Raw genomic sequence first — 27718 nt, 5'->3', positions numbered from 1 at the left:
TCAGGGCAGGCAAGCCTTAATGCAACATCTGCTTCTCAATAAAAGTGAATAATATGTGGGCCTCCCTGGTGGCGCAGGCGGTTGAGCGCTGCACTGTGAAGCTGTCCACAGCCTCTGCAGCACTGGTTCGATCCCGGCCGGCCGGCGAGGTCCCACATGGTGCAGCAGACCTCTCTTGTTGCACCCGCTGCTCTCCTCAGCAGTGTATTTCATCAGTCTGGCTGTTCTGTTCCCGGCTCTGTCTCTGAATCCTCTCACCCTCCCGCGCCTCTGGCCTGTACCCCGGTTCTTGTATAAATAAATAAATCTTTTAAAAAAAAAAGTGAATAATATGGTTACAGGCAAGAGCCCAAGCCTCACTGAGGCCAGATGCTCTTCATAACCTAACCAAACAGCTCCAAGCTTTATCCAAAGGAATAATCATTAACTGAGGGAAAACTACGATGTACATTTAAAAAATGAGAAAAAAAAGGAATAATATGTGTACGTATAGTTATTAAAGTAGTATCTTACAAAAGGCTGCACCAGAACAAAAATCACTGAAACAGAGCAAACTCAGAATGGCCCAACATCTTGAGAAATTCTAGCACTTTAAAATGAAATTAAAAACATTGATTTCTCTATAAATATGCTGTCAACTGATAATTGTTTAGGAACAAAGTAAGATTCCTCCTACACACCATACGTCAATATAAATTTCAAGATTATTAAATGTCAGAAATGTTATAAAACCATAAAATAAAACTTGAGGAAAAGAATTTTCCCCTAAGATGGGAAAGGTTGCTTTTATTATAGAGAAATCACAGAGGGGAAAAAAATCATAAAGGGAAAGATTGATAAATTTAAATATGCCAAGCTATTTAACTTCTGCCTATAAAAAGATACCATAAACAAAATATAAATGCAAATGGCAAGTTGGCAATAAATATTTACCAAATGTGACAAAATCTTGAGATCCAAGAAGCTTTTAGACATCAACAAAATAATGAGCACTCCTAAAATCGGGTAAGGGATGGAACTGACTTTTCTCAAAGCTTTGTCAGTCAGGACCCAGGGCCGTGACCCAGGCCCCCATCAGGGTGGCCTTGGAAATGGGAGACTCTGCTGTGTCACCAGAGACAACAGATATGTCCCAGCAGCCTGGGAAGGCCTGATGCTCTTGGGGGAGGGTCAGACTAGGGCACACACCCAGTCGCTCCCTGACTTCAGGGATTTCCGCAGTTGCCTCTTCAGAACGCAGAGCATTAAGGCTAGAAGAGACCCAGGGAGAGCTAGTCTCACATCAGCACAACAAGGACGAGGCCACCCAGGCAGCCGTCTCCTTGTTGCACCTGATGGCCGAGGCCCTCGGTCCCAGACTGCTGAGCATCCGGAAATAAGACTTTACAAACACTGCGCCCTCCCAAATGTGTCGGGGACAAAATGAAGAGAAACAGGCTAATCTCCCATGTCTCGCTGCAAAGTGCTCCACAAGGCCTGCGAGGGCTGTCACCGGACCACAGCACATCGCTGCCCATCTGCATTCCTTTCCTCCGGAATCGCTCAGAGAAGCAAGTGAGGTGGCAGACAGAAGAGTTGGGTGTGGCACTGTGAACCCCTCCTCACACGGACCCTATCCATCCCTCTACATCCACAGTTGGTCTGTGGGCTCCTTGTTACACACGCCCCAACTCCTCCAGGTCTTTCAGCGTGGAGCCCGCGTCTCAGAGCCTGGCTTGAGGACATCACACCTTTCCTATGTGGGTCCTCTCACCCCTGCCACCATGGCCCAGGGGACAGTCCAGACCGCCATGGCTCTGGAGACAGCCGCTGGCACTATATTCATTAGAGATTTCAGTGAATAATGTGCTACCGCATTAAGAACTATCAGTAAGGGGCCTCCCCTGGTGGCGCAGCGGTTGAGCGCTGGGTTGCGAGGCTGCCCGCAGCCTCTGCAGCGCCAGTTCAATCCCCGGCCACCGGTGAGGGTCCCACAAAAAAAAAAAAAAAAAAAAATACCGGTAAGGCTTATCATTTGTGGAGGTGTAGAATTCATAATACGAATTCTCGACTTAATGCTTTCATTACTCAGAATACAACTATTTTACTGTCGTTATATTTTTAACTGTTCTGATTACGGAATTTTTAATTTATGGCACACTACATAATTTTGAATCGCTATAGCTCTGGCTTTTGTTCAGCCTTAGGCAAGTCCCAGATCCTCAACTCTGAGGCGCCCCAGCTGGGCGGTCAGCCTCTCCACTGAATCTCTTGAGTTAAACCAAATTTGTGCCCCAGACTGACCAGTGCATATACAACAGATCAATTCCCCAGAACATTCTAATAATAAAAGCAGGCCTGATGGTTCTATCTCCCTCTCGGCTCAGAAATAAAAGGCCATTGTTGCAATCACTATGGCTTTTACAGTGAGCTCCAGTATGTGGACATCCAGTATGAGTTGTGCAAGAACAACAATGTATTTATGACTATGGTTTATTACTCTTGGTACATGGAAAACTCACAAGTCCTTCACGCAACTGACACTTTGAAGGAGAATGCAAATGTAAAGGCCTTTTGAGGCTTAGGGCCTGCCCCCCTAAAACAATTCTGCCACTTTTCCTCTATGGCGCCCCACGCAGGAAGGCTTTCTAGCCACAGTGACCACCACCCACCCTGACTTACAGCCTCCCCAGTGCTGGGCGCTTGTCCCTTCCCATGCTTACCTCCACCACAGCTGCCCACTGGTCAGACTCCTGGACGGCAGAGGGGCCCTAGAACCTACCTTTACAGTGGCACATAATGAGAGCTTGTACTAGGTGAATGAATGGAATGAGAAAGCCACTTAAATATACTCCATCAAGGTCAAGTCTGCCCAAATACTGTGTGCACTTTAAGCTGAGCTCCACTTTGGACTGAATACTCAGGACACCCTGAGTCACTGGGACGGAAGGTGCATCCACCGGGAACAAGGGCTCAGCTGGGGGTGGTGGCTGAAGAGGACGTGAGGTTCACGGTCGAGGCCTCCTGGAGAGGCCTCTTTCCCTGAGTCATGTCTCCCCCAAGCCCACCCCCAACTCACACACACTCACTCACACGTGCACCCGGTGTTAACAGGCATGAGCTCGGAGTAGCAAGCCATGGGAGAGGTATGGCCGTGCCTTCTCAGAAGGCAGACACGCAGGCACATGCAGTTTCCTCCAGACCTGCGAGGCCTGCAACAAGGCGCAGGCAGAGAGGAAGGGGCTAGCGGCCGGCCCGGAGCCTGCACTCACCGTCGGCAGTGTGGAGGAGCTTGTGGCTTTTCAACGTGCCTTTGGATTTGAATTTCTTGCCACACATGTCGCACAGGTGGGTTTTCTCAGTGCTGTGACGGTTCATGTGAGCCTTGAGGTTGCTCTTGCTGCGGGTCGCGTACTCACAGAGAGAGCACTTGAAAGGTTTCACACCTGCCGACAATGGGAGGGCAAAGAGGTGCACGCGCAGTTGTTGTGGCTGTCTCCACACCCACACCCTCTCTGTGTCAAGCAAGGGTGGCCCCAAGGCGCGGGGCAGTTCCCATGACACCCATCACCCCCACTGATCCCTCGACTGGATGCCCTTCCCAGCCGGGTACCAGGCACCTCCTGCCGCAGCTTCCCTGCCCTCCCCAGGGGCTTCCCTGGATGGTCCCGCACCCCGTGACTCCACTCGCTGGGCATCCCCAGCACACTGCCGTGAGCTCCTCACTGTCTCCCCACAGACGGGGAGTCCTGCGGGCACAAACTTGTGCTGCTTAGACAGCGGACGTTCTTTAAATCCACGTGAATGAGTGAAACGGAATCAAATTAAAAGAACTAAGGGCCTTTGCAAAAGCCAACGGCACCAGGCCCCCAAGTCAGATGTGGAGCAGCATATTTCAGCAGCAGTTGTTACTGTCGGCTGACAGCTCGCTCCCTCCCCTCTGCCAGCAGCCGTGAGAAGCCCGGGAGCAAAGGCTGAGGTGGACCTGAGCAGAGGAGCCGGGCGCTGCCCTGCTGCCAGGGGAAGAGCAGGCAGGGCGGCCACCACCAGCCGCGTCATGCCACCGGGGCCGAGCCCGGACACGAGGTAAGCAAACACACAGGGTGAGGCCAGCGTTTGCACCCTTGACCTCTCCCACCCAGACGCTGCAGTGGGGAGACCGAGGCTCTAACACGGGGCACAGGCGCTGGTGGATGAGAAGGCCGCTCCCTCCGTGGCTCGCCCTGGCTCCGGCGCTGTCAGTCTCACTACTCACTGACCCTGCAGTCTCCCCTTCCTGACGCTGCTTCCCGGTCGCCTAAAATGGGCCATTCCTATCTCATATGGCAGAAAATACTTAGCCCCTCACCCCCTCTTGGAGCCACCATGGTTCCCGGCTGCAGCATGGCAGGCTAAGCCCAACTGCTTAGCTTCCCGAGCTGGCCCCACGGCGCCAAGCCTCAGGCCCAAGAGGGCCACAGCCTCTCAGGCTAGGGGAGAAGCAGGCATCTGCTCTCTGCAAGAGGAACCCGACTCCACCTCCCCACGGTCCTAGAGTGGTTCATCACACTCGTCTGCACAGGCGAGCACCCCAAAAGCACAGCCTATATGCCTCCACTGCTCCGTGTCCACACAACCTCTGCCTTCTGGAGTCTTCCTTCACCCCAGGGACCAGAACTCTCCAGGCTTGCTGAATCGGAGCACTGCTGCCCTCTGCCCCTTCACGCGTGCACCCACCAGCACTCAGCGCTGGCACGCGTGGCGGCTGTGCGGCCCGGGACAGGAGGCACTGCGACCCCTGCAACTCCCACTGCCACGAGAGCTGTGAGGAGCTGCACCCCGTGCTGGCGAACGCCGCCCAGTAAGCCACACCCTCCATCACCGAGGCGAGCTGGCCACGGGCCGCCCCCAGTGTGTAAAGGGTCACTGGACTCCCCTGTGAGCAGCCAGGAGGGAGCAGGGACACAGCGCGAAAAGGCCGGGCTGCTCATGAATGCACTCACCCTCGTGGGCCCAGATGTGGCGCTGCAGGTCCGAGCCGTTCTTCATGAAGTAGAAATCACAGTACGGGCACTTCATGGCTCTCTTTCCAATCAGCCCTTTCAGCTGAACCCTCCTCCCCAGAACCTCGGAAATGGTGCTCATGGAGACCTCTGCAAGAGACGCGGGCGAGGTCATGGCAGGCGGGGAGCCTGGGTCTCGAAGCGAACGAGCCCCAGACTGAGCCCTGATCAGCCTAGGCGATGCCACGGGGCAGGCGCGGTGCTGCCGTGCGAGGAGCATTTTGCCCAGAATAGTAAATCAGAAGCTAATGAAGACTCAGGCCTGATACCTGTTACGTGCAGATGGAAGCAGAGCATGACCACCTGCAGAGAAGCCGGGGCTCTGCCAGCAAGTTGGGGCGGGGGCGGGGGGCCCTGTGGAAACCAGGTACTCAAGCGACAAAGGAACTAGGAGCAGGGCGATTAGATCTGGATTCAAACAAATGTCGTGTCAACTGGAGAAACTTCAAATAGACTAATACTAGCTGATGACAAGGAGTTGCTGTTAACTCTGTTTTGGGTGGGGAAGTTATACGGTATCAGGAAATACTTTAAAACAGTCTAGGAGAGGGCCTCCCCCGTGGCGCAGCTGTTGAGCGCAGGGTTGCGAAGCTGCCCGAAGCCTCCGCGGCGCCGATTCGATCCCCGGCTGCTCCCCGGCCACCAGAGGAGGGTCCCACATGGTGTGCAGACCTCTCCTGCCGCCCGCTGCTCCCCTCAGCAGTGTCCTTCGCTCCTTCTGCCTGCTCTGCTCCCCGCTCTGGCTCTGGTGAATTCTCTCACCCTCCCGCGCTTCTGACTGTACCCAGTGCTATATAAATAAATACATCTTCAAAAAAAATGAAAATAAAAAAATAAAACATTCTAGGAGAAAAGCCGGGTGGATACGTGGGCCCGCCTGGCAAGCTGCGCATGACTGTTGAGGCTGAGGCAGACAGGTGCGCACGCAGTAGCTTACACGTCCTGTGCATTTGGTATATATTTGGAATTTCCCACAATAGCTTTAAATCATGGCAAAGGAAAGCTTTACAGGTGTTCAAGAGCAAAAGTTGAAATGAGCATCTTCGGCTCACACGGGGCCAGGGGTTCTGTGGGACACGGCTCCCGTGGCAGCGACAGAGCCCCAGATCCTCTGCCCCACCCACGCTCCAGCACCCCCCTGGCAGGGCCTAGGCTACGGGAGGGTACTCCATTTTTCTCCTTATCGTTTTTAATTGGTAGTCAGTTCCTTAATAATGAGGAGCAGACACAAAATAAAAAGCGGCAGAAAGGGGGCTGGGGCTGGCCCACCTGTTACTCATTCACGGACCCCAGCAGCACTGAGGTCTGCAGTCTGAGCTCGCAGCCTGCTGGGGTGGGGGAGGCACTGCCCCGTCCCTTGCAGGCTCTGGGACTGTGCCAGTGACTAGGCTGGGGGGGGAGGGAAAGCACCGGGAAGGTGGGGGCACAGGAGGGTCCTCCCCCTGCCTGGAGGCATTAAAAAGGCTCCCCAAGGGCGGGTTTTGAGGAAGAACTTAGTCCGTACACAGGACACAACAGGCAGAGAGAAGGACCCGTGTCCCGGACAGCCTGTGCCTCGGAGGGAGGGTCACTCCTGCCAGCCCAGACAACTCACCCTTCATAAAACACCACGCAGGCAACAGCAGGACTGGAAATGGGGAGCAGGAGCGACCTCAGGACTGCACTGGAGTCACCCACTTGAAGACATTTGGGGTTCACAGTAAAAGTGGGAGGAGCGCCCCCCAAGACTGTGGGAGACACGTCTACAGACCAGGCAGAAGGACAGGACGAAGGGCGGAATTACAGCAGCTCCCCAGTTTGTCCTCCCTTGAAATTACTCACATTCCACCCCTCTTTATTTGCATTTCAGCGCAGCTGGCATACAGGCTGTGCTTCAGAGTAAGCATAAGCATTTTACAATTGATCTCCCACTCTGAACGCCTAACCTTACCGGGATGGTTGGTCTTGATGTGTGACTTTATCAATCGATCTTCTGAAAAAGACTTTTCACACACAGGACATGAGTAACTCCTTTTGTCCTTAATAGAAAGAGAGCATAATCAATTTCCTATCTCATTAAGCCAAAATCTACAAAAAAATAAGCACCACCAACCACCGCAGCCAGACGCTCAGCAACCCTGTCCCAACACCACGTGCAGCCCCACCTGGCCCCACACAGCGGGGTCCAGAGCAGCCGGGGCAGATCAGCTCCATTGCAGAAGGGGAGGGTGGCCTCTGGAGATGACAGTGGCGTGGAGGCAGCTGGACCAACGGAGGGCAGGGCTCGCCCACCGCGCAGACCAGCACGGCGCCAGGACCCAGGGCGGATGTGGCCCCCGCACCTACTGTGGGACACGCGTCGGGGCTCACGGGAGCTATTGCTGTGCTCACGACCACTCTCACAGGACACGCACCCCAGACCTGTGGACGCTCTCGCTGGCGTCAGGCAGCGAATGAGGAACACGGACCCCATTTCAGGGACCCCAAGTTCAAATCCTGGTTTCTGCACTTAGGAGCCAGGGAACTTTGGGAAAGAATGTAACCTGGAGACGCCTCAGTTTCTTTGGCAGCAAAATGACAATAAGAACAGCGCATCCCACACAAGAGTGCTAGAAGGATAACAGAGGTTAAAAATAACTAATGGGCTTCAAGTTTCGGGTCCGGCTATAGGCAGCTTAGAAGTTTCCAACCCAACAACAAATGAAAAGCGAAAGAAACTGAAAAGGCCTTTTTTCAGATGCAAAAGGGACGTCTGGTCACAGGGCAAGCCACTGCCCTCCCCCCCAAACTGGAGAGACCAACAGGTGAATACGGACAACTCCAGCTTCCTAGAGGGAAACGCACAAGAAAGGCACACGGATCGTTAAGAAAGAACTGAAACTGTCTTTGTTGGCAGATGAATGATCATCTATGCATAAAATCCACAAGAGTCAACGAAACAGAAGCAAAGCAGCAACTGGGGCCCAAAGACAGTCCCAGCAGGGCTGCAGGACAGAGAGAGACACGCAGGAGCTCACTGTTTTCCTACAGACCAGCGATTAGTAAGAGGAATTTGACATTAAAAACACAGTATTATTTGCATTAGCGCTGCACAAAATGAAACGCTCAGGTACAAGCTTAATAAAATACCGCAAGATGTACGGGAGCAAAGCCACAGGACTCTGACGAAAGGACTCCAGGGAGAATGGCAGGAGTGGAGAGCGATTCCACGCTCACGGAAAAGAAGACACGACGGCAGGTCAGGCCTTCGCAGCGTCACGCATCCGCTGGGCGCCGTCCTGAGCCACCCCCGACAAGTTATCTTAGGGAGACTGATGGTGTGTGGCGCTTCTGTGACCGGAGCAGCCAACTCAACGGAGGAAGACACTTCGGGGGACTGACGCTGCTCAACCTCGGGACCCTGCAGAGGCGCCGGGAGCCCCACGGACAAGCTGAGCCCTTACCCGTGCTCCGCTGCGGTGGGCGGGGGGCGAGGACCAGCAGGCAGACGGCTGGGGGGGGCAGTGTCCAGGAAAAGGCCACTTACATACTTGCAGCCGGCTGAGCTTGGATACAGGAGCACGGACTGGACGACGGAGCAAGGACTGTCTCAACAACAGGTGCTGGGCAACTGGACAGCCACAGACCAAAAAAGGTTGATCTCGACAGGACCGCAGACCCTTCCTAAATAGCGATGAAAAGTGGGCCACAGAACTAAATGCAGAAGGCGACACTCTAACACTCCATCACAGAGAGGACAGGCGTCAGGAGGACACAGATGCCCCACACTGTGTCCCAGGGAACTGGAAAGTGAACCAAGACACCCCTGCGCCCCGAGCAGAACAGCCCCAGCCACCGGCGACCCGAGTGCTGAGAGAGGTGGGGTCACGGCAGCTCGCGGGGGCTGGATGCAGCATGGTGCTGCCCACACACCTGAGCAGACTGACCACGCAGCCTATCCGCTTGCTCCTAGATACCCACACACGGGTGGGCACATGCACTTTATTCTGTAGGTGAGTGGGTTCACCCCAACTATGGAGTATTACCCAGCGGCAAGAAGAAATGAGCTGTCGAGCCAGGAGAACTACGTGCAGAAGGCTTAAAGGCATATAATAAGTGAAAAAAGCTAATCTGAAAGGGCGAGGTCCTGTGTGATCCAACGACACAACATTCTAGAACAGGCAAAACCAAGGAGACTGTAAAAGCATCTGTGATGGCCAAGAGGCAGGTGAGGAGAGGAGTAAACAGGCCGGCAGGGCAGGGAAACCCCTTTGGATACAGGTCATTCTCTGTGTGTCCAAACCCAGAGACTGTCCACTGCCGAGTGCACCCTGGGATAAACCACGGGCTCTGGGTGATGCTAAGGCGTCAGTGTCAGTTCACTAAGGTGTGGCATGTGGCTGGGGTGGGGGGAGCGTGTATGGAGACAGCTGTAATTCCTGCTCAATTCTATCTGCTGTGAGCCAAGAAAATAAACTTACCATATACATGCACATGTATGTCTACAATGCAATTTATTCACACACACACTCGGTGCTCAGAACAATGCCTGCTCTCCAGCAAGCGCTGATCGCCTGGAAGACCCGGCTGCAGCATCTTCGGTGTTATGCACCTGTCTCAGAGACAGCCGGGGGCCACGCACCCCAGAGCTCTCCCGGAGAAGCTGAATGAGCTTCCCCCGCACCACTTTGTGGATTAGTTGGTGCTGCTGGGGACTCTCCAGGGCCCAGCATTCCCTAGCACACACACAGATGTTTAAAAAGGCAAGTCCCTCTGAACAACTGGCCTGGGTGCATTTCCCACCAAACACCAGGAGTCCAGCGATGCCTCCAAGCTCGGGCGTCCACGGCTCCAGCTGCCCTCGTGAAACTGTCCTGAGCTCCCTGCCCGGCCAGCGCCACACCCACCTGCTGCCTTCAGGCGGCGGCTGCCCCTCATCCTTCACTGCCCTCCTCTGCCCTTGACCCTGTGGTCACACCGTCCTCCCACAGCCCAGCCAAGGGGCCGGTGCTGGCAGCCCTGTGCAGCCTGGAGGAGGGCGGCCACCCTGGCCCCAGGCGCCCAACATCAGAGTTGATGACGACGCTCAGAAGGGCTTTGAAGGAGTTTACGGTGATCTCCTCTGAGCTCTTGCTATTTGATTTTTTTTTCTTTTAATCTCTGATAGTCTGAAAGCAATTTATCTTGGGGCTTATCTGGGCCTCTCGTTCCTTGATGCCTTTGAAGATTGGCAGAAGGACAGCAGCGGTGGGAAGGAGGAGAGGGCACACTCTTAGACTCATTCCTTTCTCTTCTAAACCCTCAGCTCCATGCTGGAGATGAAAACCCAGCCGGCACGCACACTCAGAAGGAGCGGCGGCTGAAAAGCCCTCACAGAGGCCGGGGAGACCCAGTCCAGCAACGGTGAAAGAGCACAGCACCCCCCCAGCTTGTTTGGGACACAGGACCCTCGAGAAGGAGTTCTCAGGGGCAGCAGCAGCCCAGACTGAGGGGGGCTCCTGCTCCCCTCCCAGGGTGCACCTGACCCTGCCTGCTGCTCTGTGGCAGGTGGCCCAGCAACTGGACGGTCCTCAAGCCTGCAACGAGCAGTGGGTGGGGAGATGAGCTCTCTTGCCCACCACGTGTATTAACAACATGCTGAAGTCAGCACCCCTGGAACACAGGTGCTATCAGGTTGAAGCAACAAGGTGGGGCACCCCACTCTGAACAATTCCTTGGGGATAAGAGACCGTGGAGATGCAACCTGCGACGTTCCATGGCTCTCACGCACCCAGAACCTTCCAGGGCCGCTGTCTGTGTGGGGCGCTGCACTCGGGACGATGGGGTGAGACGCGGCACCGTCCTAAGACGCAGCACCGTCCTAAGGGCTCAAGAGCTGGCGGAGAAGAGACGAGCCCACTCGCGGAGTCCAAGCCGCATCCGGACACGCAGGGCAGCGAGGACAGGGAGGGACGCTTAGCTCGGGGCGGGCCAGCCTCAGGCACGGCTCCCTGGCTCCCGGCCCGGACGGCAGGCTCATCTGATCACGTCAGGCCCCCAGCTCGGAAGCCTGGTCTTGCTCACAGGAAGCGCTGGTGGCCCCGGTCTCTGGATTTGGACAAACACCTCAACAGGGCGGCCCACGAACAAGGGGTCTGGCTTGAGTCAGGAGAGACCACGATCGCAGAGCTCTTGGAAAGGAAAAACCTTACGGCAAGGCCATTTTACGTCAGTATCATTTTCCTCAACTTGAACATACATAATGAGATCACTTGCAGCAGGCGCCACGTTCCGCGCGTCATTCGCGCTCCCCACCAGCAGGCGCGTGGAGACGCGTGGTTAACGTGTACATCTTCATACACAACACAGGCCGCGGCTTCTCCAGGCGGGGCCAGGCACTCACCGCAAACATCTGTGGACACGCTCACGGCCCAGGCCAGCCGCGCCTGCGCCCGCCCCCCCTTCTCCTCTCGCCATCATACCGGGGAGAAGGATGAGCACGTGGGCCACCTCTCCCTGCACACCTGGCCCCGCGGCGGCATCTCACCGAACCCCACAGTGGACCTGGAGGCAGGGATGTTGTCCCCACTTTACAGACGGGGGTCAGAGGCTAGTGTGCGAAGTCGGACCCCTCGGGAGGAGCAGAGTCAGAGCTGACCGCACGTGTCAGCACCTGCGGGGGCTCGTCCTCTGAGGGCAGAGCCAGGTCTCACCCATACTGAGCACCCGGCACGTGGAGAGTGCAGCCTCCAGCTGACTCACGAACTTCAGAGTCACCTCTAAAGTGCCTCAAAGGAAAAAACTGCAAATACCAGCAAGGGAAGGGCTGAGATTAAACTTCAACAACTTCTAGGAAAATGTGAGTGTTAGTAAGCGTCAGAGCAACCTCCTTTTCTTAGGTCAATGCAGTCACACCCCCCACTTCAGCCCCTGCTTTGCTCTGGGAGTGACTTCAGAGGCCGCACAGCCCTGCAAGGCCACCAAGCACCCCCCCAAAGGGTGCGCCAGCCTCCAAGAGCCTTGTCGGCACAAAGCACGTGTGGCTGACACGCACAACCACCTCGCAGTGGCCGACAGGGCAGTGACGGGGACACGCATGCCTGGCGTCCCCAACGCCTGTGTGCGGGAGGAACCAGCGGCAGGAGGCTCCTTGCTCATCAGCCCAAGGAGACGCCTCACCTCTGAGATGGGAGGATTAAGTGGGATTATGAGGGCCTGGGCCGCAGGGTGAGAAGAGCAACTATCACTGCCCCTCATGCCCGCTGCGGGCTTGAGAAGAGAAAGTCTAGTCTCTTCAAAGGAAAAACTAGAACCACAGAAACTTGAAAAAAGAAGTTTCGTTAAATGCCACTTTATCAAGAAAAATGAAAGCTGGTGACGCTGGGGGTGGAATAACTTAGAACGTGTGCCCGAGGTCCCTGTTCACTCAGAGCCCCAGGGACTGGGCAGGAGGCCAGGCACCAGCATCCAGAGGTTAGAAATGGCTGCGCTGTCCCCCAGGGCGCTGATACACTCAGGGGCAAGTAAGAGGGGGTTCGAAAGACACAGCCAGCCTGGAGGCCACGCTCTTTTACGGCCTCCTGGGCGGGCTGGTCCTTGGCTGTGTTCCAAGCTCTCAGCCCAGAGCCACAAGGTCCAATGGGAAGTGGAATAAAGGGTAAGAACCATGCTTCCTCCAGGCCAGGCGCGGAGCTGTGCGTATTCCCACATCATCCTCACCAGGAGGGGTAAACTGAGGCCAGGATACTAAAGGACTCACCTTGGTAAATGGGCAGCCAGGGCTAAAACCAATTTGCTTTAAGGCCTTAACTGCAAGCCTGCAAGGCTTCCCCAGAACCCTGCTCTCCTGCTGCGCCACTCCTCACTGCACAGGGGTTTCTGGCAAAGTCACCCTACGTGACTTCTGCCACCTCGGGATTCCCTGCCCTAAGGCAGTACCAGAAGCAATGCCAACCTAGCAGCAAAGCTGCAGGAAACAGGATAAACACATCTCAAGCCCTGCTCAGATAGACACAGATGCATGGCGTGCTACCCACAGCCGCACACAGCAGCTGGACAGGCAGGGGCACCTCCCACACCTAGAGCATTCCATTTCACGTCCCAAAAGCAACCCTGGGTGATCCCTTCACATGTGCAAATAGACGGGTGCAGGGGTAGATGTTTATGGGCGTGCAGGTGTGTATGCTCACATGTACACGTGTGGGTGTGTCTGTGTGCAGTGTCTGTGCATGCAGGAGTGTATACGTGGGTGTATGTGAATGTGTCAAAACATCTGAATTCTTAATTTACACACAAGATGACTGAGTCTCAGAAAGGACAAATGACGTTCCTAGGGTCGCACTGTGCGCGCTGGAGACGGTGCTTGAATGCAGGCATCAGAGCACGCACTCTCCCCTCCCCACTAAGCTCAAACGCTGACTCCCCCGAGCAACCAACCCCTGCAGCGTTAGCGATTTTTATGCCAGAAGACAGTGGAAGCACATCAAGTTCTAAAGCCGCCTTGTGTGCCGTCTGTGGCATAAACAGAGATGCAATTAAGACCGAAGCGCAGCTGGGGCCAGGTGTGCCTGCTTTCACTGTCTTGGCGCACTCTCAGGTGCAGCCTCGAGAGAGAGATTAGAATGTGCAAAAGTAAACATGCCGTCATTGTGCTCCATGATCTCCCGCCAAAGAAGGAAACACCCCTCGCCACGGCGACTCTCAACAGCGCCCTCAGTGAACAAATCACGGTTTGAAAATGCAAGTGCCTCCGAGACATCCTCTCAAGGAGAGCGCGTCCCAAAGGCAATCAACGACCTGGGGTCTTGGGCACTGACTGTGCCTTAGCCGTGACGCACACGCCATGCCTGGTGCTCTACGGGCAAGGTCTGCGGTCATCGCTCGGTGACATTCAGTGGCAGCTATTATCATCATCCCTGTTGTTAATAACTCTTGGAAATGTCACTTAGGAAATGTGTGTTGGATTCCCACTCCGGGGCGCTTTCCTCTGCAGGGAAAGCAAACGTGTTCAAATGTGGGACCCTCCGTGACAGCAGCCTGGCACCAGGGGGCTTGGAAGGTGAGAGGGATGTCGCCATTCCGGGTCTACAGGCAGCGGGGAAATCTACGTATGCACCCATGTGAGAAAGCAAGGAGCACCCAGGGGGACGGGGCTGCCGCTCGGGCGTGCTACTTACCAGCTCAGTGTGAACTTTGAGGTGTGCCTGCAGCTTATATTTATCTGGAGTCGAGTAGTCACAGCCAGCAGTGGGGCACTTCAGCAAGATGTTACTGTGTTTCTGAATTACATGGCGTTTAAGGCAGTTTTTGGTGATGGAAGAATAATGGCACTGGGAGCAATAATACAGGTGTTCCCGGGTGTGGGTGCGCACATGCATGTCAAAGTGCACTTGGTACCAAAAAAGTTTGCCTAAAAAAATATTTTCACATGAGAACAAGGAAGTTTCTTTTATGCTGAATCTGATTTTTTTTTTTTTTAAATTATTCTTATTTCTAACGACTACATGTCCGGGTCACCCTCCACGCTTTGCACCACATTTCTGCCTGGAAATCACTTCTCAGAGGTGGGAATTTGCAAATCTTAAGGGTGCTACTCTTTTTGCAGGCTGTCAGAGCGAGGAGGGGAGACGGATGTTTACGGAGGACCAGTCACGGTGCAAATACCGTCCCGCGCATGCACGAGTGAGCCTCTACGGCCTTTCTCGCCCGGGACACCCACTGCTGTGCTGCCAGCTCTCCGGGAAGTCTGGGGTCATGCTGCCCTGGGGGCTGGAAGTTCTATTCAGGGGCCTCCCTACAAGAGCCGCTGCCACTTCTGAAACCTCTCTGCATACGAAGCGCACGGCCACAACCTAAAGCTCTACTTTAAACTCGCATGGACCAGAAGAAAGACTCTCCAGGGTCACAGTTCTGGCGGAGGCCGCGGGGCGCGCCCCAGTGAGCACGCCTGACCCAGCCAACACGGCTAACTGTCCGGCCGTCCGGCTGCCTTCGGGCTCCACGTGCTAACCGGCCACAGGTAGGCCACCCATTCACTGCTATCTACCGTGGAGGAAGGACAGCTCGCTTAGGAGGAGTTCTTTGCAAAGAGACATGAGCTCAAATCAAGCACCAGGTGACCCACAGCCAGGTGGGGTCGGATGCGCTGCTGGGAGGGCGCACCCACCAGCTGCAGGCCCGAGCTGCCCCTTACCACAGTATTCACACTCCAGGTCCCCGTACACCTTCCGGATCCGCTCGCACAAGTCGGTGTTCATCCGCCTCTTGTGTAAGCTGTCCAGGATCTGCATGAAGGCGGGGATGCCGGCCCGGGGCTCGGGGGTGGGGGCGCAAGAGTCAGACTGGCCCAAGGCTGGGTCCCGGCCACCAGCCACTGGAGGAAGGTCTAAGGCCTCAGCTGGGGCCGACCTGAGACACCCACTGGGATCAGGGCCCCGGGACGGGGAGGCAGCCACGTCCTGCCCGGCCCCTGGCGGGCTCTGGGCTCCAGGAGCCTCTGGGTGTGCTGCCTGGCCGGGGGCCTGGGACAGCAGCAGCGTGACCTCTTCGCCTGGAGTGTCGGCAGTTTCTCCACGTGGGGTGTCCAGCGTGCCCTCGGGAGGCGCGTGGGCCTCTGGAGAGGGAGCACCCTTTTTCAACAAAAACGCTTCTGAAGCCACCGTGTGTGGGTGAAGCTGAGCGGAGACCACAGTGGCTTCCAGCTCGCTGGGGGGCAAGGGGGCACTTTCGGCCTGGGCCTGGGGGCTGGCTACGGGCATGGCCTGGACGGGCACGTCCGCAGAGGCCTCTGGCTCCTTCGGTCCCGCCTCGGGCTGTGCCTCCCCCCGGCAGGATGTGTCTTTGGGAGCGTTGACGCCCTGGAACACAAACTCCTCTTCCGCCAGCTGCAGCTGGCCCCCCAGGGCTTCCTGCTGGATGTCCCCCCCAGGCTCCAGGAGGCAGAAGCTCTGGTTGATGGAGCTGGTGAAGACCAGGCTCTCCTGGGCGGCCCCGTGCGCCTCCCTGATGTGGGCGCGCAGCCGGATGGAGCTGACGAACTTCTTGCGGCAGAGGGCGCAGACGTACACGAAGGGGTGCTTCCTGACGTGCAGCTCCAGCGCCTGGTACTTGGTGGCCCCGTGGCCACAGAGCTCGCAGGCGAAGGGCCACTTGTCGCCGTGCACCAGCATGTGGCGGTCGCGGTCCAGCTCGTTCTTGAACTTGCGCTCGCAGATGTGGCAGTCGTACAGCAGCTGCCGCTTGCCCTCCCGCGTCATCAGGCACAGCTCGTGCAGCGCCTCCTGCACCTTGGGGTCCTGCGGGTCGTGCGCGTCCCGGATGTGCTTGATGAGGTTCTTGACGTCCGAGTACTTCTTCTTGCAGAAGCGGCAGTGCTGCTTGATCTTCTTGTGCACCCGCTCGACGTGCACCTTGAGGTGGCCCTTGCTCAGGCAGGTGAAGGCGCAGTAGTCGCAGGCGAACTTCTCGCCCGTGTGCTTGCGCAGGTGCACGTTGAGGTTGGCCTTGATGGCACTGGCGTAGCTGCACTGGGAGCACTTGTAGGGCTTCTCGTTGGTGTGGATGCGCAGGTGGGCCTGCAGCGAGTGCTTGAACTTGAAGACCTTGTTGCAGTACTCACACGTGAAGATCTTGAGCTGGGTGGGGCCGAGCCTGCAAACAGATGACAGCACCGTTAGGCTTGGGGGCTGCGCCTTCCGATGGCCTCTAGTTCCCCTGGGGACCAAGTGCCACAGGCTCCGGGGGGGGGAGCTAAATGAGGCTAAGCAGGGGTGGCAGGTCCAGAGACCTCATGTGTCTCCACCACAGGCAGACGCGAGGGTGTCGGCTGCTCGCTAATTCCCAGTCCAGCTCGCTCTAGGGGCAAGGAGACAGGGCGGCAGCAGCTGCTTGTAGCGTGGAAAGTGTTGGCAGGCCTCTCACCCGGCTGACGACAGTCGGGAAGAGCTGCTGAAGAGATGTGTGAAGTGAAGCTCACCCAGAAAGGGAAAAGAGGCAAGCAAGAAGCAGGGGGCAAAGGGGTGCCCTTTGCCATGTCACCCATAAGCAGCTGTGTCCCAGGGCTGGCCTGTATGTCTCTGGGATGTTCGAGAGGAGCCAGCCTCAGTGGAATGAACCAGCCTGCTGGTTCACTCATTCATTCAACTGTCAGGGCTGACATTGCCCTTTGCTGCGAGCTTCCTGGGACGGCCAGCCCTGGCCCGGCCCTTGTCCTCCCCTCTTCCCAGGAGGCGTGAACGGATGTGTCTCAGCGTGAGCGGGGAATGGGATCTAGCTTTCACGAGGTGGCCCTGCCTGTCCTTGCTGGTGAGCTGGACCTGCCCGTGGACAGCAGGCAATACGGCCGCACCTGGCCACAGGAGCACAGGGGCCTGGCGGGCCTCGGTCAAGGATGTGGGGAGGGTCAGGAGGCCTGGTCTGACTCAGACCCAGCCCCACCCCCACAGCACTGCCAGTGACGCAGCTGAGTTTTGCTCCCTCCTCTCTCTGGTTTAGATTCAGACAGGGGACCCAAGGCTGCTGTTCGACTGTCACTTATTAACCTCACACATCATTTGTTAATAAATGACTGTCGTTTATTAGCACTTGTCAAGGTGTCGCAGGCACCGTGTTGGATGAGTGTTCCCAGGGGAACGAAGCAGGACAGCCGCTGGGGACAGCACCTGCAGGCAGGGCGGGAGCAGGAGGCTTCCCCTCCTGCCTCGCCCACCCCCGGGCCGCATGTCCAGGTTACCGGGAAGGTCCCTGGAAACACACCCCTCGTGCTGCCAATGAGACAGCCCCTGGCTGGGCCTGCGACTGCGAAGCCCACATCGGTGGGCCAGTCTCACACCACTTCCGAGCCACGCAGGTCGCCTTGTCTTTAAATTAAAAATTTTAAGTGATCGTGGTCGATAAGCACCAGAGGGTACGATTCGCATGATGTAATTAAGATATTCAGAGAAAGTTACTAGTATGCCGGCATGCGACACCCAAGGCTAATTTAAGGAAATTAATTTGGATCTTTCTCAAGTGATAAAGATATCCAGGCGGTGATACATTTTATTGTATAGCGAACACAGAAGGAAGAAACCCTGGATTCATGATGTTAATTAAATACACAAATCATGGTATTCCCCCTCTGATGCAAAATCTAAATGGTCTTTCGAGAATCTTTTGTTCTGACTTCTTGTATTATTAGACAAATACCTGGCAGAGCCCTTGGTGCTTGCTTCTTGCAGGGGGTGGATCCGAAGAAGACATGCAGCGGCCTGCCACTGCCTCTGGCAGAAGGCGGACCAGGCACAGGCCACCAAGTCCACAAGCCTCCAGCCAGCGATTCCGCTCCAGAGGGTCCCTAACCAGTCAGGGCATGCTCGCCCCTGCACTGCAGAAAGCATCAGGCAGGGGGCAAAAGGTCAGGTCCTGGATCCAGTTATCCCACTTCTGGGCATGTATCCAGAAGAAAGAATGTGGAATTCGAACGAAGGTGCAATCTGATTGTAGGGTTTCCCATAATGCTTAAGAGCAGGAAGCTGCCGGGTGAACAATGGCACTTAAGCAGCCAAGGGGAGGGCGGGTGGCCCGGAGGAGGAAATCCCATCCTGCAAGGTGCGCTCAGGGACATAGAAAGAACCAGTGGAGCGGGGCTGGAGCCCAAGGCCCAGAGGAAGCATTGGGGGGAACAGCTGGAGGGGCAGTCTTGGGACACCCCATAGACACGTTCTCCCAGGAGCCACTTGAACCATTAATGGGTAACAACCAAGTGGGCATTTTGCAGACATGCAAAATGGATAGGAGGCTGACAGCACTTCCTCAGGATAGCACCACAAGCCAGGCCCGTGGTTAATTGTAGTAGCAAAGGAAAGTAAGTGTAATGTGATGAAGGACTAAAATCAAGACACAAAGCTGCATATAAAATATAAATTCAATTTACAAAATATATGGGCTAAAAAAAAGGCTGGAAGGAAGTTTATTAAAAATATTAACAGTGAGGCCTCCCTGCTGGCCTAGGGGTTAAGTCTCAGCGCCACCACCTCAATGGGAGTTTAAAACCTGGCCAGAGAGCTGACCCACATGGCGCAGCAGACCTCTCCTGTCTCCCCAGTGCTCCCGTCCGCAGTGTGTTTCAGTAGATCTGCCTGTTCTGTTCCCCACTCTGTCTCTGGTGAATCCTCTCTCTCTCACACTCTCTCTCTCTCTCTCTCTCTCTCTCTCTCTCTCTCTCTCTCTCTCTCTCTCACACACACACACACACAGACACACACACAGACTCCCACCTACACCCCAGTCCTTCTATGCATAAATAAATCTTTAAAAAATAATAATATTAACAATGGTTATCGTCAGGTAATAAGATTACAAAGGATTTTTTCTTAGAATATTCTGGACTTTCAACATTTTGTATATTAATAGTCTGCACCATATTTATGTAAGAACCTGGCAGATACAACCTAATCGATGTATTGATATAGCCTAACAGGGCAGTTATATTTTACAAAGCAAAATCCTCCTGCAGAGAGAGTCTTTCACAGTTACTTTAGAGTTGACACTACAAAACACTAACAGAATGCATGGCCAACGGGATAGAGCCTAGATCTCCTGATTAAATATTGAGCGTATTTACCTGGATGGAGATGAGTGTTCAGCTGGGACTTTGCCCAGCACCCCTTGAAATGTGGTGAATGTAATTAGCTAAAGGCTTCAAATCAACCTGAGTTGAGACCAGAATAATCTTCAAATTTAATTCCGTCACAGCTTTGCCAAAGGAATGAGTATCTTCATAACTTCCTTGATGGACTCAGCTGCTCACGTTTGCCAAGACAGAGGGCCTGGACTAGGAGGCGGAGCCCCACCTGCACTGTCCTCGACTGACCCTTTCCTCCCCCACCAAGCGGGGTGTGGCTGGGGCTCAGGGGCTGGAGGTGGTGATAGTGGAGGGGGAGCCGTGTGGGCTGGTTCTCAGGTTAAATCACACCATCAATATCCTCACAGATAACTTTGCACACAGTGTCCTGGAAATAAGCAACTCACTGGTCCCCTCGCCCTCAGGCGGTCACTGCTGGCCGCTGCTGGAGCCCCCAGACACTCACCTGCTGGACTTCATGGGCTGCTCGTACGGTGTCTGCTGAATGGCGTACTCCTGGTAGCCCCTCCGCGGAGCCAGGTCCGCCGCAGGGGTCTCGGGGTTTGCTGCTCCCGTTTCCGGGGGCCCGGCCTCCACTGGAACAATCTTGGTTGCACCTGGGATGGAGGCACAACCACGGAATGTGAAAGAGGCAGCCAAGGGCCAGACCCACCCCGCACGGGGCCGCCCTGGCAATGCCTGTCCTCATTAGGGTGCCCCAAGCCATCAGTGGCAAGGGAGGGGGGTGAGAGAATGTGTGTTTGGGGGGGATTGGGCAGGTTTTCCAATAATTAATCAAAATGTCCTTCTGAGGTACATTTTCACTTTACTTATTAAAAGACAAAAATATTTAAGGAGACAGACAGATAGGCAGACAGATATATATTTACTTATAAGATTTCACATAGAACCACAGGTGTCAAGAAATAAATGTAAAACCACCAAAATAAAATCAAGTAGCAGAATCGACTGTCGGCAGGAACTGAAGAGTCCGGGAGTCCAGTCCGTGAGGACATGATCTTACCAGCTTGGGGCCTGTTTCCGACCTATGAAATAAGGGTTTGTGGGGGACACCTCAAAGGTCAGCTTCCCTTGTGCCATTCCACGCTGCACGACGGCCGAGGCCTTTCCAGTAGCGGCACTTTCTGTGTGTGTGCACGCTCGTGTGCAAGGTGCACTGAGGGGAATGCTCCCTCCAGTCCTTGTTTAAGAAACCACTGCGTCTAGAGTTGGCTGAGAAGAGGACCCTCTCCTGCCGTTCTCATTTCCTCACACCCTGAAGCAGGCTGACGCAGACAAGGCGATTTTCCAGAAAGTTCTGCCAGTCACATCATTTTATGTGGCTCTTCTCTGCGCATCACCTTACTCTGCACTGAAGCGCATTTCCCTCGTAAATAATGAGTTACTACTAAGGCTGTAGCTGTTCTTAAAATCCTAAACTTGACTTTTCAATTCACCGACAGCGATCATCCCAAATGGAGGGAGAAGGCCCATTATTATACTTGGGAATCTACCATCTTACACTCCTTCTTATCTAAAGGCTCCCTTCATAGAAGAGACATTTTTTAAAAGATGTATGACACACCCTCGCTGCTTCGTGTAGAAGAAAGGGGAAGATGAGGTCTCCACTATTACCTAATAGTGGAGGCAACACATTCAAAATGCAAAAAGACGCCGGGTAGCGGGGACACACCGCCTGCTGGGTGCTGGAGGCACAGCCACCTCGTCCAGGCGGAGGGGGTGCGAGTCACACAGAGCAGCACGGCCAAGCTCGGTTGTAGGGGGAGCAGACCCAGGATAGGGCCAGGTACTGGGCCAAGAGGAGCCGCCCCGTCCTCGGCCCCCCCCCACGCCCCCTGCTGGCTACTGGGAAGGTAACAGGCTGCTGGAGGGGTGGTGTTGGCACAGCAGGAGCAGCCCCCAACACCCTTCCTCTGCCCGCACCCCCAGGCGGCCCCGGCAGATGTGCCGGCACCCGCATCTCAGGCCCTGGAGGGGAGCCTGTTGGGGGAAGCTTGGGCTCCCGGGCCAAGGGCCCATGCAGCACACGCCACGGCCCGCCGCCATCTCCGCTCACCATGCTCACCTGGGATGGCCTCGTGAGCCGTGAGAACCACACTTATGATGGGTTTCTTGGCGCCAGAAATCTGCCCAGCCTCCTTGCCCGAGGAGACCTTCTGGGCTTTCTCGGCTCTCTGGGTCCGCGGCTTCTTCGGGGCCTTGTCCCGCTCGTCTTCCTTACACCTCCTCTCCAGCTCCAGGTCGGACTCGTTACCTGAGGAGCAAACAGCAAGGGTATCAAACACCCTTTCCTGGCCGCGGGAGAGCTGGGAGGGAGCGCAGCCCTTTCACGGCAGTAAAGGAGACAATACGCGTGGCAGCCGCGTTGATCCACCGCGCCCCACAGCCAGGTCTGTCACGTCGGCCCGTCTCAGGCTCCAGCCTTTCGTGAGATTCCATAAATATCACCTGCGCCCCAGCCCCAGGCCCGACCCCTGCGTCCCCACTGTCGATATAGCAGCAGAACCCCATCTTATTTCAGGGGCCTGGCAGTCTTCGGAGGCACCAGCAGCCCAGCGGAGAAGGGCTCCAGGCCCCAGCGCCGAGGAAGAGGCTCAGTCGCGTTCACAGGTGCCCTCGGCGCGCCAGGCATGGGCTGGGAAGCTGAGAAGGCCCAGGCCCGCCCTGCACACCCTGCGCCTGGGGCAGGGCCAGACATGCCAGCAGGGGCCGCCGAGGCCAGTGGCTGGGCTTCAGGAAGGGGGCAGATGCCACTGAGAGGTCAGAGAGGCTCTCCAGGGAAACAACGGGACATAAATTTAAAAAGCAAGGGTTTGTGCCTCGGTCTGGGCGGTGGGAACACGTAACACAGGGGAGCAGGGCAATGGCGGGGTCGGCCCAGGAGGCGACTCAGGGGAGGACGGAGACAGGGGTGAAACGCAGCCACTCGTCCTGGGCGGTCTCCCTCATGAAGAGGGAGGTCAGGATGAAGCCAACGGAGTCTAGAGGACAGTGAAGGCCTGTGGGAAGTCGGGGACCCCGGCTGCTTAAAAGTGGCGGCTGGCAGCGGGTCTGGTGGCGTCAGCCTGAGGATGCACGTGCACTCCCAGCTGGGGGCTGAGCCTGGGGTCACCGCTGCCTTTGGTTCGAGCTCATCCAGGAGCTGCAGGGGGCCCCCACCCTACCCTCAGCCAAAGAACTGGCGTTCTGGGAACTGTGACTTTTAATTTCTCAACATCTGTGCATTATTGCTCCTCAGCCCCAAAACATTATCATAACTCTTTGTATTTCATTTCCTTTTGAAACAACACTTTCAAAAAGTAGAGATACTGCAAAATGTGGAAGGTGATCCCTAGAAAGGGAAGCAGATGTTCGCAGGTGGGGGTGCACCCCATGGTATGGAGAGTCCCCCTACAGCCAAGCCTGTGCCCTCACACGTGTGCCCCCCCATGGTGCTGAGACCTCCCCCAGCAGAGCCTGTGTCCCCACACATGCACCCTACAGTGCTGAGACACCACACCCGCCCCCCCCGCCCCCCCCCACCCCACCCCACAGCAGAGCCTCATGCGGGAGAGCAGATCCAATTACAAAACTGGAGGCCACAGGGCTTAAGGAGCAGACCAAGCTGTGCCCCACTTTCAGGGCAATGAGCGCGAATGCAGCGTCCCCAGTGTTCTAGGAAGTCACAACATGCCCCTCCAGCGCCCCCACCCTCATCCTGCACCCACTGCAGCCAGCGGCACCAGCCTCCTCCCCCATTTCCACACCAACCACATGCACCAGAGGGCTCCCCGGACCTGAGCGAATGTGACTCCCCTACCATCCTGCATCTGCTCCCCGCTCCCCTCACCCGCCCCTGACTCCACGTCCACCCCACTCATCCCCACTCACCCCCCGAGCCTGCCGCTGCAGAACCTCCCCACCTGCTCCCGGGCTCCTTCCCCGCACGGCCTCAGGACCTGGCGGAAGCTCTACTGGTGCTCATGACGCTCCCGCGGGGAGCCGGCCGCTTCCGCCCAGCCCCAGAGTCTGAGCAACGCTACAGCATGGACTCCGCTCACCTGACGCGGACACACAGCCGCCACCACGTGCCTGGTGTTCAAACAGAAGGTGCTCGATCAAAGCTGCTGCTCAGTCAAGGAGGAATGAATGAGCCACAGCAGGGGCTTGCAAATATTCCCATTTTACTCCGCCCCAACTGTGCGCACACGCCCGCACCCATGTCCACATACCGGTGAGCACACACGGACACTGGGGATGCAGGATGGTAGGGGAGTGACATTCGCTCGGGTCCAAGGAGCCCTCTGGCGCATGTGGTTGGTGTGGACATGGGGAGGAGGCTGGTGCCGCCGCGCATACACTGAGTGTATGGCCACTCGGGCACATACACACGTGCGTGCACATGGTCACACACACACACACACACAGCCTCAACTCTGAGGACCTTCTCTGACCTTACTGAAAAAGCCAAGCCACCGACACAAAATATCTCAAGCGAGTGTCTTTTACCCCCAGTCTCCCTACTCTCTGCCTGCCCTCCGCTCCTCCCCTGAGGAGCCCCTCTGGGGATGTGAAGCCCCATGTCCTGGCCCCACACCCTCAACGGGTGGGACTGATGCCCCCCCAGGCCTTCACAGAGACCCGCCATGCAATGACAGGCAAGCACGGAAGAGCTAACCCCACTCAACCCTACATTTGGAGAAATGAGCTCGCAGCATTCACTCACTCAGCGTTACCACTAACATCCAAAGGACCTATTCTAAATTGCCCAAGAACTAATTAAATCCCAGAATACCCCAGAGAGGAAGTGTTATCAGCCACATTAATAAGAAGCCCAGAACAGTCGTCAGAACAGCCGGCTGGTAAGGGATTCACCCTGGGGCTCTGCCGCCAGCCGCGCTAACACAGCAGTTCAAGGGACAGACTAGGGCCTCGCCGGCTCCGTCCAACTGCTGAACGTGCATCTCCCCTGCCTTCGCCTTCCTGCCTCCACACTTCCGCCTCAGGCTCTCTTGCTGGGAGGGAAGCCAGGTGAGCACCTGCCTGAGATATGCGCACACGAGGGGAACAGGTCTCTGCCTTGCCAGGACCCCCATTCTTGCTACAGGGTTATTGCAGTGAACCCTTCAGCAGTCCCACACCTGCAGCCTTTGTCAGGGACATGGCAAGGTGATGCCTCCCAGTGCCCCCGTGCCAAGTCACCCTTGAGCGAGAGTTCATGACCCCTCCCAGAAAGCCACCAGGATGCACCCCACAGATGTGTGGTCCTCCTGCCCCCCTCTGCGCTGGCTGCCCCTCTCCATCTCGTCACCTACTCATGTCTCTGTCCTCCCCACCAGACACTTCAGCTGCTCATGGGGAGACTCATCTTGTTCAATTTTGCTCCCCCAAGTCTGCTTAGCACCCTCAGTGGCACCAGCTCGGCAGGCAAGGGGAAGCCTCCCAGGCAGCGAGGATGCACCAGGCACAGTGGGCCTGGTGAAGCCAGGCCACTCTGAAGGCTGCGGGGCTGTGGCCTGGACCTGCCATTCCAGAACTTCTCCAGGATGGTCAAGGTGGATGGAGTCCAACCGCAGGGCCACCGCTGTCTCAGGAAGACCTGTTCCTCAGAGCACAGTCCAGAGTCCAGGCTCCTCCTCCCCCCTCAAGCCCTGCCTGCTGCGACCAAGGCAGCCACTGAACAAGACACCACGGGCTGCTCCGTGGCCCGGCTCCATCGGAACCAGCTCTGCCCCAGGCTGGCTGCCAAACCCCCAAGTCCAGGCAGGAAGGGACAGGCCCTGCTTGCACTTGAGGAACATGGAACCAGGGTGGGGATCCATGCTGGCCAAAGCGAAGCCACGCACCCGGCAAGCCTAAGACCACCCTCTGAACTGGGGGCAGGAAACAGATTCCTCTTCGCTTCCTCACCTCAACCGTCTGGAATGTATTTATGAGGGCTGTAACATGGGCACAGCAGCAGGCGTACATGAGCCAGGAGGCCTGACTGCACCCGGGGACCACCACTCACCATGGCCACACCACAGGGCTGCTCGCCTCGTTCCCTGCGCTGTGAAATGGGGTAAAAACTACCTCACAGGGTTTCTGAGCAGGAAATGATTTAATATTTGTAAGATGCTCATGATAAAGGTAGGCCCACGGCAAGAACTCTGTGGACAATTATTAAATTTTTTAAATGCCGCTTATCAGTAAAGAAAGGTCTCAAGGGAGGGTGTTTGCAGACGGCTGGTGGGAGAGCCGGCGGCAGGGCCCATGGGAGGGCAGCAGAGGCAGCCAGAGGGTTGGGGCGCACCGAGCAGGAAAGGTGGAAGAAGCGGGGCAGGAGATGGGGTGGCAGGTGAGGGAGAGGCTCTGGCGACACATCAGACCACAGGGAGGAGCAGCTAAACGAACCTGGTGGGGAACACGCCCCGCAGCAGAGCCTGTGAGACTCCGGCCCGGACAGCGGGCTCAAGCCTGAGGGCAGGTCTGGCAGACTCTGGGCCTCTGAATGCTCAGCAGGTGCGTCCATGGAAATGGCGAGGAGCCACACGACAGCCCCACGTCACCAGTCCTCCCCCAACACGGGGGTGGCGCTGGCCCCCCCGAAGTGAAAGGGGGATGAGGTCAGTTCTGGCCAATGACATTCATGGACAGGAATGACCAATGTCAACTCTGGCCAAGATGAAACCCCTCAGGGCTCCCCTCCCCACCTGCAGGGTGCCCAGCTGAGCTCAGCCCAGGTCCCCGAGGCAGCAGAGCCCCCAGAGGTCCCACGGGGAAGCATGGTGCCCTCAAGACAGCAAGTGCGGCTGCGTCAGGCCTGCGATGGGAGGGGTTTGTGAACGGGGCAGGACCTGCCTCCACAGAGTGACGGAGCCGGGGCTCCCAGGGGATAGGTGGCGGGTGGCAGCAAGCAGGCCAGTGGAGCAGCTGAGAGGCGGGAGGGGAGCACAGAGGAGAGATCACAGAAAGGGACTAGCAACTGCACCAGGGAAACCCCCACAATCCTCAAGCACCTCTATGTCAGTGGGGTGGGACACGGCTGTATCAGGGGACCCCAGCTTCCCACCCACCCGGCCGGAGCACAGATAAAAGGCAGCTTACAAAGCCACAAAGAGGCAGACCCGGCACCTCTCCCCGGCACCTCTCCCCGGAGCAAAGAGCTGTTCCCAAGGACCTCGCCACGCCTCTCCACCCACCTCTCCACCTGCCTCCCCACCCACAATTCCAAAGGTGGCTCCACACTCTCCAGGCAGCTCTGAGCCCGCCAGCTGTTCTGCTGACACGAGGCTTCGTGAAGACTATAGGTTCATCTCAGGTAAGATCTGCACATAAATGCCTCGTCTTCTTTCGGAAGGACTCACCAAGTAAGAGCACATTCTTGCGACTCCCATGCACAAAATGACCCCAGAAATGACGAGCCCTGCAAGGTTCAGAAGCCACTTCTGAGACGTGGCGTATTGGTTTCTGTAGGCTGAGACGTATTGCTCAAAAACACCAGCTGCTCCACATAATGGCATTTAAAAAACCCCATTCCTGGTTCCTTTTACTATTCAAATGCAGAATAAAATAAATAAATGTTGAATACATATCAAAATTGTTATTTTACCTTGCCATGGTTCAGTGCAGGGGAAAAGCTTATTTCGTTTCCATCTAATTGTTTTAACAAGCTACAGAGTCAAGGTCAATTGTTTGAAATGTCACTAAACTGCTCTTTACAGAACTCAGATTAAAACAATTATGCAAGAATTTCCCAAATTGTGCTGCTGTGCTTGGCAGACCAGGAAGTGGGGTGCCATCAGGGGTGTCAGCCACCAGGCAGCGGGGTGAAGGTCACTTCTGCATATTTTAGAGGCTTCACCAGGGGCCAGAAAGGGAAAAAGGCCCACGCTCCTACCTTTCCGTCTGATATTTGTTCAATTAAAGTCCATGTAGGTCATTCAAATCAATGGACTAGGAGGCCATTTTCTATGCAGCCTGTGACAGGAGGAAGCTGGTAATCTTATTAGAAAGGACTGGATCTGTCTGCATGGCTGGGGAGGCGGCCTAATTAATTACAGAGGAGAAAATAAACATGGAGAGCCGGGCGGCGGGGGACCTGCATCCTTATAAGGCTAGAGAGGGAGCTGAGAGAGACGCGCTGAAGAACAAAACTACTTCTGTGAAGTCGACAGGG

General features: G+C 56.1%; 1 protein-coding gene across 3 annotated transcripts in view; it reads right to left on the bottom strand.

The window, feature by feature from the left end:
* Positions 1-27718, bottom strand: part of ZFAT (zinc finger and AT-hook domain containing) — a gene marked incomplete at both ends in the record, with an annotated part of 68239 nt that overhangs the window by 29442 nt on the left and 11079 nt on the right. For 2 of the 3 annotated variants that reach the window (XM_084230886.1, XM_084230887.1), the window contains 7 exons: positions 3252-3425; positions 4962-5111; positions 6952-7039; positions 14135-14367; positions 15151-16607; positions 20027-20177; positions 21647-21835. In XM_084230886.1, the coding sequence (XP_084087012.1) occupies positions 3252-3425; positions 4962-5111; positions 6952-7039; positions 14135-14367; positions 15151-16607; positions 20027-20177; positions 21647-21835 (2442 nt within the window). The remainder of the gene's footprint in view (positions 1-3251; positions 3426-4961; positions 5112-6951; positions 7040-14134; positions 14368-15150; positions 16608-20026; positions 20178-21646; positions 21836-27718) is intronic. The other variant, XM_084230888.1, reaches the window with a different exon arrangement.

The sequence above is a fragment of the Talpa europaea genome (assembly GCF_964194135.1).
Source record: "Talpa europaea genome assembly, chromosome: 3".
Taxonomy (NCBI): Eukaryota; Metazoa; Chordata; class Mammalia; order Eulipotyphla; family Talpidae; genus Talpa; species Talpa europaea.
Note: the sequence above shows the minus strand (reverse complement) of the source record. Positions and strands in the feature narration are given on the sequence as shown.